General features: G+C 36.8%; 1 protein-coding gene across 1 annotated transcript in view; it reads right to left on the bottom strand.

Moving 5' to 3' along the window:
• Window positions 1-918: 918 nt before the first annotated feature.
• Window positions 919-12,265, bottom strand: part of LOC135595346 (blue-light photoreceptor PHR2-like) — an 11,943-nt gene continuing 596 nt past the window's right edge. The window contains exons 1-4 of the mRNA XM_065086160.1: window positions 11,814-12,265; window positions 1,737-1,966; window positions 1,460-1,558; window positions 919-1,217 (exon numbers count right to left, since the gene is read on the bottom strand). The exon at window positions 11,814-12,265 is cut by the window's right edge and continues 596 nt beyond it. Coding sequence (XP_064942232.1) covers window positions 1,139-1,217; window positions 1,460-1,558; window positions 1,737-1,966; window positions 11,814-12,265 — 860 coding nt within the window. The 3' untranslated portion in view covers window positions 919-1,138. The remainder of the gene's footprint in view (window positions 1,218-1,459; window positions 1,559-1,736; window positions 1,967-11,813) is intronic.

The raw sequence follows: 12,265 nt of genomic DNA on the forward strand, positions 1-12,265 counted from the left end.
GAAGCAACGAAAAGGTCATTAGAACATTTCATGTTTTAAAAGAATAATTGCATTTATTTTCGTAAAATCCCGACTACATTTATTTGTACTTGGCTTCTAATCACGTTTCCCTTTTAATTTCACTTACCTTTCAGTGTATAAATGAAATTGAATAAAAATATGCTCTATGATAATTTTTTTCAAAAATCTAATTTTTTAACATCATTGGATAAAAGGAAGAATCAAAAAGAAAAACAATAAGAGTCTGGTTAAGGCTAAGATCAAAGTGGTGTAGAGGAAGAAAAGATTAAGAATTAACAAGTGAAATAAGTCAAGATGGTTGAAGTCCTATCTCTTTGTATAGTAAGGATACCATTTGATTAATCATCCAATATCGTGGGGACTAATTCTTACCCCTGTGCATCATAGTCTCTATTGAGACGTCCAAATGATTACGCAGGCGATAGATTTTATGTTCGAATAGGTATATATACAAGTGTCATGTATGTTTTTTAATATTATTTAATTCTTATCCTCATAATATGCTTCATCTTAGTCTCTATCGAGACATTCGAATGATTACACAAATGGTAGGTTTAAATAGACATATAAGTGCCATGTATATTATTTAATATCATCTAATTCTTCCCCATAGTATGGTTTATCTTAGTCTTTATAGAGACATCGGAATGATTATGCAAGTGATAGATTTCATATTCGAATAAACATAAAATGTTATGTATGTTATTTAATATGATATAAAAATTTAAAAAAAAATTGCTCGATCACGTAGCAAGTACGTCAAATTTCACAGGCTAAGTTTGCATTCAAGTTCCTGACTCGAACTGAGGCAAACAGACCCAAACCAGAGCACCGGTTTAAGCTGCTTACTGTACCAGTGTGTATCAAGAGTTATTGATGCCACCAAATTATACTCTCTGAGTAAATCAATTAAATTAGCTGCTTATTGTGAAAGGCATAAACATTTGTGCATCTGCTGGAAGTCCAAAATTGATGTATGAGAAATAAAAGACATGCTATGACAATTACATGAAATTAGAAGAAATTTGCGTCAGGAACTCGAATCACTTAGCAAGTACCTCAAATTTCACAGGCCAAGCTTGCATTTAAGCTCCTGACTCAACCGAGGCAAACAGACCTAAACCAGAGCACCGGTACAAGCTGAGGCTGGCACAGCCTCTGCCTTCTTTGTGGAGCTGTACTTCTTGGTGATGAATCTGACAAGAAAGCAAAACAGTGAATCCAGAGTTCCTGGAGCCCAACCAAGTTATGGCAGATTGTTCCCTAAATGTTGCTCTTTACCAAAAAGAAGTCTGAACTGGTAAAGTAGCATGTCAAGGTAAAATCTGCTATGCTAAAATATCTAGATAGAAAACCTGTATTCGGTGCTCAACATAAGTGAATACATAATATCTCATTAGAAACAGGTGACAGAATAGTAGTGTGCCCAATATGATACCTGAAGAAATCCCTCCACAATAGCTCAAACATCAACCAGTTCATCCCACCATCTGTTGAATCCACACCATTCGTCTGAGATACAGCAGCAGAAATGGTCCTGTGAACCAAAAATTTAGGACTCCGTGATTTATGCAAGACAGAATCAAAGGAATAAGAAATCATGTTCCAGAAATTCAACTCTACAATCTTGGATAGGAATGAACGATCCTGTTTTACAGTCATCCCCTGGTGCTGAGATCATCAAAAGTGTTAAGACTTGCATGCAAGAAAAATACCTAGTTGCAGTTTTCTTGAGCCTCGCCAACATGAAGCGAGGTGAAAGACAACCCATGGCTAGCCATGGTGAGATTTTGCATGAGAAATTAGCACCATATATGCTATTCCTAGTGTTATCCCTGTTTCCTTTATTTGGTTGGGCACAACATTCGGCAGCAAACTTCTTCAACCTCTCCAGTGCTTCGTTCTCACCACCCACAAGGGAGGCACTCATAACAGGTTTGCCATCCTGAGCGACATAGTATGCCATGTGACAACAAAATTTTAAGACATACTTAGAATATAGCTTATAGTAACAAAATTTCACCAAATTGTTTCACATGTAACACAGAAGGCCAAATGCCATTCAAAATGAAAGCATACATGTTTAAGTCACTTAGAATCTGCAATATAGAAATAAATATACTTAAAGCTCAGATTTGGGTTAAAAATTATGAGAAACAACTGAAACTCAGGGAGTTTAATATTTTTAGGTAGTAAAATCTGTTATAGAAATATTTGAATGTTGTGATGAACTAGTGTATCTTAAGAAATGAATAACCACATAACAAGGGACAATTTTAAAGCTTCTTGTAAGTTCTGACAATAAAAACAGAAATACAAGGAACAACCTAAAAGGAACCATTAAAGCCTTAATAAAGGGGTAGAGAAATTTATCATGTTAGTGATCATCTAAAAGTATCATAATTTCCTTTCTATGGCTCAGTCGGTGGAGAAAAGTGAGGGAGTATCAAGATATTCCGTCATAACCTGCCAAATAACCTCACCTTGTGGAACTCATTTTGACCAGTCAAGAGGATGCACAAGTCACATCAAATGGTGTAAGCAACAGAAGAGCATTTTATAACAAAATGGTAGAATTAGTTATTCCCCTACATTTATATGCCATTGCTTGTCCTTTTAGATGTGAAACTACAAAGTATTCCTTTTCTTGACATTTTTTGTCATATTCTCAACTCAAACAAGAACAAGCAATTTAACAAAAACTATCATTCCCTACTTTTTTTTATATCAATTCTTGAAAAAAAAACATGCACTTATTCTTCCAAAAAAGATATGTTAAAGCCAAAATCAATCGCTCAGTCCTGTTTCTGTTAAGAGAGATTTAATGAGTTGTTATGCAAGATTTCACAACCTTGCATTAATATCATCCCATGGGTATCATCATGTCACCAAAGGGCAGGAAGTTCCCTATTCTCAATATGGAGGTATTAGAAACTAATGCTTGCTTTAAAACTGTTTTTGTATAAAAAATGTTGCTGTAAAACAAATCACTTCAACAATTATGCTATTCAACCTAAATCCTACCTAAAATTTCTTGGAAATGTTTTGCACTCTACAAAGTTTGTATACAAGTCTTACAACACAAGTTTGGAAAATCTAAAAAGATTCAAATTATAAAACGATTAAATCTAGTCTTCATTTGGACCAATACAATCCCTTTCAAACTAATCCAGCCAGCTAAATCCTAAAAATATTACCTTTGTCTTCAGCAATTTCTTAAATTATGCTGCATAAAAGATTTATACCATAATTTGGAACTTCACATTTTCCTGAGGTGCTCACGATCATCTTAAACCTTTCATCTGATGCACTCTTGATTTCTTTCTACAATGAGTTCTTTATTACTTTCTCTTCTGTCAAAATATTGATCCATCTACTATTGTGTCTTCCAAGATTGAACAACTGCTGACAAACTTTAGCTCATCTATATAGTCAAGTAGCAGGAAAAACTAGTGATATATCTCAACGAGATACAAATATCTAAATGTAAATATAAAGATAATATAGGCTAGCAATAAGAAAAGGACACTATAGATACTCAAGTTAGAAAGGAAGAAAATTAAAAAAGAATTATTGGCCCTTAAACTTAACTTTCTACAACAGTCACTTACAATATGCAACAGGTAACAGGGAGTTAGAGGACCTCTAGACTCAAGGCTGTTGCTGATTTGGCAAAGAGTAGGGCACCTTACATTTAATTTTGGACCATGCAATATCCAGATGTCACCAATACCATTCCTAATGAGCTATGAGAGACAAACAACAATCCAGAAACTTTTATAGGTTGATAAACTCCAGACAAATAGCATTTTCCATCCACATTATCTACAAGTGTTGAATCTCGGATTTTGATGATTAAACTAATTGATATGTGTTTATGATTTAATCTACGTTTTGAGTAATGCAGGTCTACTCGATCAGGATTAGACAGTTAACGCAGGAGGAATTGACATTGCGCCGGAGGAGATCACGTTAGGATATTGGATGGCAGAAGGCTTCGGACGTCAGGCATCGGGCCAACCAATGACGTGCCGAGCAACAGAATGTCAATTCGTGTTGTAATAATTATCTAGATCGGAGTAGAGTTTTGGCTTGTGTGTGCAGGTTTAACTACGATAATGATGAAGACAAAAAGCGAAACAAAGTGTCGGAGTCAAGCGCGAAGGATTTGTTGCGAGTTCGAGAGTTCGACGAAAGTCCGAAGGTTCGTCGGGAATGCTGCCGGAACTAGCCGAGAATGAGTAGGGAGCTTGCCGAAGGGTTTTTCGGAAGCTCGCCGGAAGGTTCGTTGGAAGTTCACGGAGCTCGCCGAGAAAGATCGGAGCTTGCCGAAGAAGCTCATTGGAACTCGCCAAGATCAAATCGTGAAGTCTAGGAGCTTGCCGGGAGTCCGTAGAATGGTTTCCGAGAGTTCGTCGGAAGACCGTCGGAAGTTTGCCGGAAGCTCGCCGGAAAAAGTCTTGACTTGCGGACTTTGTAATAGCTTAGAAAATGTCTTTAAATTCGTAGTTAGCACGTTAATTAGGGTTAGGATTAGGTGTTAATCCTATAACTCAAGTAGGGGCCAATTAGGCCCGAGTTCGGATTGGTTTGGGCCAAGTTTGGAGCCCAACCAGTGAGCTGAAATAGTGTAGGCAGTGGCACCGCCTAGAACCCGAGAGCCAGGCGGTGGCACGGCCTGGCTGGGCGGTGACACCGCCCAACACCCGAGAGCCAGGCGGTGGCACCGCTTGGCTGGGCGGTGGCACCGCCAGTCCACTGTCAGTGTCAGACACTGACAGGCGGTGGCACCACCAGCATCAGGAACCAAAGAGAATTCAAATTTTGGAGCCCAAATTTGAATCCTCTTGAGGCCTATAAATACCCCTCAATTCTCAGCTGAGATTACAACTTTTTGAGTAGCAAAGATTGAGAAAAAGGTCTTAGAAAAGTCTTAGCAAGTCTTGTTTTCAATTTGCTAGAGTGTTCACCTCCTTTCTTGCTGAAAATTTGTAAGAGTGTGAACTGCTTGTAAAAGGTTGTAAGAGTATTTACCCTTTCCTTTCAAGAGATTTGCTAGTGGAAGGTGGGAGCCTCATCGAAGAGGGCCTCGCAAGTGGATGTAGGTCATTTGACCGAACCACTTTAAAATCGGCGTGATCTCTGGTTTGCATTTTCTTACTGCTATTTACATTACTGCAAACCTTCTTACGTGCTTTATTTCATCATTACCTTTACTGCACACCTTTATGAACACACATTCAAGTTAAGCTTTTCAAGTTCGGTTTTTATCGTACGAAAGATTTGTCGAAACCAACGTTTTAATCCGCTGCACTAATTCACCCCCCCCCCCCCCCCCCCTCTTAGTGCCGCTCCGATCCTAACAATTGGTATCAGAGCCCAGTATTTCTCATTTCGGATTTACACCCGAGAGAAATGTCTCTTTATGGCTTTCAAGAGGGCTTATCGGTTGTTCGTCCACCGTTGTTTAACGGATTGGACTACACTTATTGGAAAACTCGAATGAGAGTTTTCTTGATTTCTATGAATTTGGATTTATGGAATATCGTTGAAAACGGTTTTCAACTTCCCTCTAAACCGATGAACGAATGGTTGGATTTGGAGAAGAAGTATTTTCTTTAAATGCAAAGGCTATGAATGCCTTATTTTGCGCTTTGGACAAAAATGTGTTCAATCGGATTTCAACGTGCGAAACGGCTTTTGATATTTGGCGAACACTTGAAATCACGCACGAGGGAACTAGTAGAGTCAAAGACTCGAAAGTTAACATTTTATTGCATGATTTTGAGCTTTTTCGAATGCAACCAAGCGAGACTATAGGCGACATGTACACCCGTTTCACGAATGTCGTCAATAATCTAAGAGTTCTTGGTAAATCTTTTTCGAATTTTGATCTCGTAAGCAAGATCTGAAGATCCCTTCCAAAAAGGTGGGATCCTAAAATAACCGCAATACAAGAAACAAAAGATTTAAATATTTTTCCACTTGAAGAACTAATTGGTTCGTTGATGACATGAAATGGTGCACAATGCACATGATGAACATGATGAACAAAATCACCTTCCAAAGAACAGGAAGGATTTGGAACTCCGGACAAATGAATACCACTTGAGCGATGACTCAAGTGATGAGGACAATGATGAACTTGAACTTCGAACACTAAATCTTAATAAGTTTATTAAACAAAAATCTAAAATAAACAATTAACTTGAACGGAGGAAGAAGCCAAAGAAGTGGAAGGCAACCGAGGATAAATCAAAAACTTCCAAAAGTGAAACGGCGAATTGGGCTGACGAGCTTCGACTACAAGGTAAGTAACTCAACTCTCTTGAATTATTTTGAAATTACATAATACTTTTTATGAATTATTTTTAATTTAGTTTAGGATTAATTTTCTTAAAAATTACATGAAAAAAAAAAAAATTAGAAATCATGCTTATCATTCTAGTAATTTTGAAGATAATCATGAAAATTGTGTGTTTATGATAAACAAAATGATTTTGATTAAAAATGCCTTATGAAATATGATATAATGCCTAATAAATTTATTTTTTGAAGCTATGCATGATGATGATGAGTTTTGGGTAATTTATAGTTTATTGATTATTGATGATTTCCATAATGATCTTTTACGATTTATGGATTATCGATTTATACCATGATGAAAGTTGCTTTAGAAAATAATGCACGGCTTTTGTATGCAAACTAAGCATGAAAAGATAGATTCACCTAAAAAGAAAAATGTATGACTACAACAAATAACAAATGATTTTCGTTGAAAATACTTTATACTCAATGAAACCATCATTGATGAATATGCTTTATGTTTAATAGTTTCTTTGGCTTATATGCTCTATCATGATAAATATTTTGAAAATAAATGAAATCATGTTTGATTTGAAGTAATGCATAATGATCATGCTTAATGATGCATTTTTTCATTTGACATAAAAGTGACTTTAAAAAATGATGTATGTTTTGATTTGACATAAATGAAATAGGCATGCTTATATGAAATAGTGAAGTGTCATGCTTGACAATTGTATACTTAATGATGCATAAAGTTGTAATGAAAATATTAATATTTTAATACTATGATTTGACGATTTTATGCATGACATTATAAAGTTATATATAATGATGCATAATGATGAAATTGTGTAATAAACATATTAAACATTTTGAAACCATGTTTTAGTGTCATGCATATTGATCATGCTTAATAAATTTCGAAATTATGTATGATTAATCTTACGATTTATGGATTATTGATTTTTACCATAATGAAAGTACCTTATTGATCTTTGTTGAAATAAATCTTACTCTTTCGGTTTTAAACATGATATATGTTTTTATTTGGCATAAATGAAACAAAATCATATGTTTTGAAACAATCGAAAAGAGGAAAACATTCTTGAAAATTATTTTGCTCAATCTTATTGATTTTGATGAATCCATTTGTATCATCTTTGTGAATCTCTTGGATTTTGATAATGATTTTGATAATTTAAATTTGAATAATTTTTTATCGAAATCACGATCTCGATAATTATATTTTGAAACTTTATGTAAACCAAGAATGTTCATCATGATTCTCTCTTTGAATATTTAAAGAGGAGAATTTTCTAGATGAATCATGATTTTTATGATTGAATATTTGATGTGCATGAATTGAGATCTTGCTCTCCTACTATTCTTTTTGCTATTCACCAAAAGGAAGACTAATTCTAATAAACCATGATATGCTATATGAATTTTATTGTATTCATGAAGTAATATCTCATCACTAATTTTTGTTTATATTCCTTCATGTGATGATATGAATGTATGAAACACTTATGATATGATTTTTTATACAATTCCATGTATTCGTGAAATATTTATCTCATCACCCAATTAATTCCTCTTGATACTCCTAATGTGATGAAGTGAAATTGTGCATGAAATACAAATGGGGAGAAGTTTTGATCATGCATGGTAGGATATAATTTGACAAATTGATACCATCATGATATGAAACATTTATGATTTGCAATGATGTATGCAATACTTATGCCTTCTAATTATGATGTGATGTATTACATATGATGTAAATCATGATTTAAAATACTATGAGTTGTTGCTAAAATAATGTATTATAAATATTGATTTAATGTTTTGTATCATGAATACTCTAAATGATGAATGTTTGATATCATGATCAAAATGTTGACAAATAGTTAAAAATTTTAGTATTATGTATGATATCCTCATAATGTTGATCGATTTATTCAATATCGTGCATGAATAAATATAAGGTTTTTAAAAATATGCATATTCTAATTTGAAAATATGATGATGCACAAATAAGATTGATACTTACCTTTGTCATAATTGATGTAAAGGGTCTTCCCTTCTTTTTGACAATGACAAAAGGGGAGATAGCTAGCTTGCACAAGTCAAGAAGATGCAAAAACTTGATTGCTAGCTTGCCTATCTTAAGTAACAAAGATTGCTAACTTGCTTATTTCAAGAAGCAAAAGTTGTCTTCTTGAACATCACTATCTTGCCTATCTCAAGAAGCAAGACTTGCAACCTGCATATTACAATAGGAAGCAAGAATCGATAGCTTACACACTTCAACAAGAAAGCTTTCTTGTATTTGCTATCGTAAAAGTTGCTAGCTTGTAGAGAAGCAAAGAATTGCTATCTCGAAAGAAGCAAAAAATGCAAAACTTAGAAAACTTGCAATATAATTGCTCTTGCCATGCTTTGTATCAAAAATAGGTTGATATCCTTAAAAGCATCGCATTAAATTTTTTAGTATCCGCAATGTATCACATGTATCGCAAATTGAAATTTTTGAGACTATTATCATATCATGTTTAACAATTGATATCTTTCATGACATGATTTCTTTGCATTTTTGTCTTGTATATATCATGTGATGAATTGAAATATTGATTGATGCAAATTCATAATTTATGTAAAAGTCTAAATCATTGGTTCCTCTCCTTCTTTTCGGCAATGACATAGGGGGAGAAAGATTGCTAGCTTAGGGCAAATGTTGGCTAGCTTTTACTCTTCCCTTCTTTTTGACAAAAACAAAGGGGAGAAAGCTTTTGCTAGTTAGAACATGCAAAGAAAAGCAAAGTGCAATGTTGCACAAAAATTCAAGTGTTGAATTGCCATGAACTTAAGAATCTTGCTATGCTTTTGTGCTTATATGTTGTGATCTAGCTTCATGTTGTAAAAATTTGCATATATTTTAAAATAGCTAGAGCTACTTCTCCTTTTTGTTGATGACATAGGGGGAGAAGTATATTGATGACTTCATGCATTGAATTGAATATTTTATATATATTTGCATGATGGTTTAAATGTTTTTCATAACATGTGATGAATGTTACTTGGATTTGGGATAATCCAAGTGTTTTATCAATGACATATTGATAGGGGGAGTTTGGTTAAACTCCGGGGAGTTAAAGTTAACTCCGTTAGTCATCAATTAGTTGTCATCATCAAAAAGGGGGAGATTGTTGAATCTCGGATTTTGATGATGAAACTAATTGATATGTGTTTATGATTTAATATACATTTTGAGTGATGCAGGTCTACTCGATCAGGATTAAACAGTTAACGCAGGAGGAATTGACGTTGCGCCGGAGGAGATCGCGTTAGGATATTGGATGACAGAAGGCTTCGGACGTCAGGCATCGGGCCAACCAATGACGTGCCGGGCAACAGAATGTCAATTCGCGTTGTAATAATTGTCTAGATCGGAGTAGAGTTTTGGCTTGTGTGTGCAGGTTTAACTACGATAACGATGAAGACATAAAGCGAAACAAAGTGTCGGAGTCAAGCGCGAAGGATTTGTTGCGAGTTCGAGAGTTCGACGAAAGTCCGAAGGTTCGTCGGGAATGCTGTCGGAACTAGCCGAGAATGAGTAGGGAGCTTGCCGAAGGGTTTTTCGGAAGCTTGCCGGAAGGTTCATTGGAAGTTCGCGGAGCTCGCCGAGAAAGATCGGAGCTTGCCGAAGAAGCTCATTGGAACTCGCCAAGATCAAATCGTGAAGTCTAGGAGCTTGCCAGGAGTCCGTAGAATGGTTTCCGAGAGTTCGTCGGAAGACCGTCGGAAGTTCGCCGGAAAAAATCTTGACTTGCGGACTTTGTAATAGCTTAGAAAATGTCTTTAAATTCGTAGTTAGCACGTTAATTAGGGTTAGGATTAGGTGTTAATCCTATAACTCAAGTAGGGGCCAATTGGGCCCGAGTTCGGACTGGTTTGGGCCAAGTTTGGAGCCCAACCAGTGAGCTGAAATAGTGTAGGCGGTGGCACTGCCTGGCTGGGCGGTGGCACCGCCAGTCCACTGTTAGTGTCAGACACTGACAGGCGGTGGCACCGCCAGCATCGGGAACCAAAGAGAATTCAAATTTTGGAGCCCAAATTTGAATCCTCTTGAGGCCTATAAATACCCCTCAATTCTCAACTGAGATTACAACTTTTTGAGTAGCAAAGATTGAGAAAAAGGTCTTAGAAAAGTCTTAGCAAGTCTTGTTTTCAATTTGCTAGAGTGTTCACCTCCTTCTTTCTTGCTGAAAATTTGTAAGAGTGTGAACTGCTTGTAAAATATTGTAAGAGGGGTATTTGCCCTTCTCTTTCAAGAGATTTGCTAGTGGAAGGTGGGAGCCTCATCGAAGAGGGCCTCGCAAGTGGATGTAGGTCATTTGACCGAACCACTTTAAAATCGACGTGATCTCTGGTTTGCATTTTCTTACTGCTATTTACATTACTGCAAACCTTTTTACGTGCTTTATTTCATCATTACCTTTGCTGCACACCTTTACGAACACACATTCAAGTTAAGCTTTTCAAGTTCGGTTTTTATCGTACGAAAGATTTGTCGAAACCAACGTTTTAATCCGCTGCACTAATTCACCCCCCCCCCCCCACCTCTTAGTGCCGCTCCGATCCTAACAACAAGTTCATGTAAACTCTAGAGACCCATGTTTATTTACATTACAAACAACCATGCATCTAAGGTAATTTCAAGCTTCCTAAAAGGGTTTACACAGATCCAAAATACACAGATGTGTCCCTTAGAATAAAACACTATAATGGAGAAGCTTATGATGCACCAAGAATGTCATTCCTATATGGATTACCTATACAGTGGTTTCAGCAGGAGTAAGAATTTTTTCCCTAACTAAAACTTTAAAAAACAGGACTCCCACAATTATAAATGACAATTCTAATGAAATAATCTCAATGGAATGTAGAAACTCGATTATTTAAGCTCGTCAAAATGGTTGGTATCTTTGAACAAGCACTTCATTTTACTTAAGCTAATAAATGGGCCCAGTAGTAAATTATGGTGTACAATTACGGCACTTGCAGATGGCATTCAAAGTACAGGAAAGCAATAAGCAATCTGAACTCTTATGAGTTTAATGCAATGAATCAGTTTTACCACCAATATAATTGAATTATTCGCTTTTGAGGAACTTAAAGTTGTTTGTTGACAGCCTCATGGAAATCCAAACATTTTTTGGTAGACAAGGACCATGCACAGACTATCAGCTCAAAAATTAGTCCAACAAGCTAACCTCATGGAACATCCAGTAATACTCTTGGACATAGATGATTATTTCCTTAGCACTTATAACCACTATTGCCTCTGAAAGACTATCCTGTTACTAATCCAGAAGCCCTTTTCAGACGTTTACATGAGTCTTTGAAGTTTTCAAAGGAAATAAAATAACTATAAAACTTGAGACAGTCAAAAAGAACGAACTTGAAGCATTGGAACGCACCTGCGACATGGTCGGTGGCGGATTGAGCCCGAGATCTTGCAAGCTTGGTATCTCCCCTGGCTCGATATCCCCCCTCAACGGCAGCCCCTTAACCTCCTCCGGTGTATCAATTGCCTTCCTTACGGTGACGCCCTTTACCTTCTCCCTAAACCCTCCATAGTTGGTCGGCATGTTCTCCAGCTCAAACGGCAAATCGTCGATGTGGTACAGCGTGCTCCCCCAGAAGTACTTCACTTCGACCCCTTCGGCTTCCATCGCCTTGGCGATCCTCTCCTCCACGCGCGCCTCGTCGTGGGACACCTCCCGGTGAGCGTAGACGGCATCAGCGCCGGCCGCACGCGCGAGCTCCGGCAGCACCACCTCGGGTCGGCCGATCCGCACAACGAGGTCGGAGCCGCGGCGGCGCAGCCCCCGGCGGAGCTCGGCGACGGAGTCGATAATGAAGCGGGCGC

The sequence above is a fragment of the Musa acuminata genome, chromosome BXJ1-2 (genome assembly GCF_036884655.1).
Source record: "Musa acuminata AAA Group cultivar baxijiao chromosome BXJ1-2, Cavendish_Baxijiao_AAA, whole genome shotgun sequence".
Lineage (NCBI taxonomy): Eukaryota > Viridiplantae > Streptophyta > Magnoliopsida > Zingiberales > Musaceae > Musa > Musa acuminata.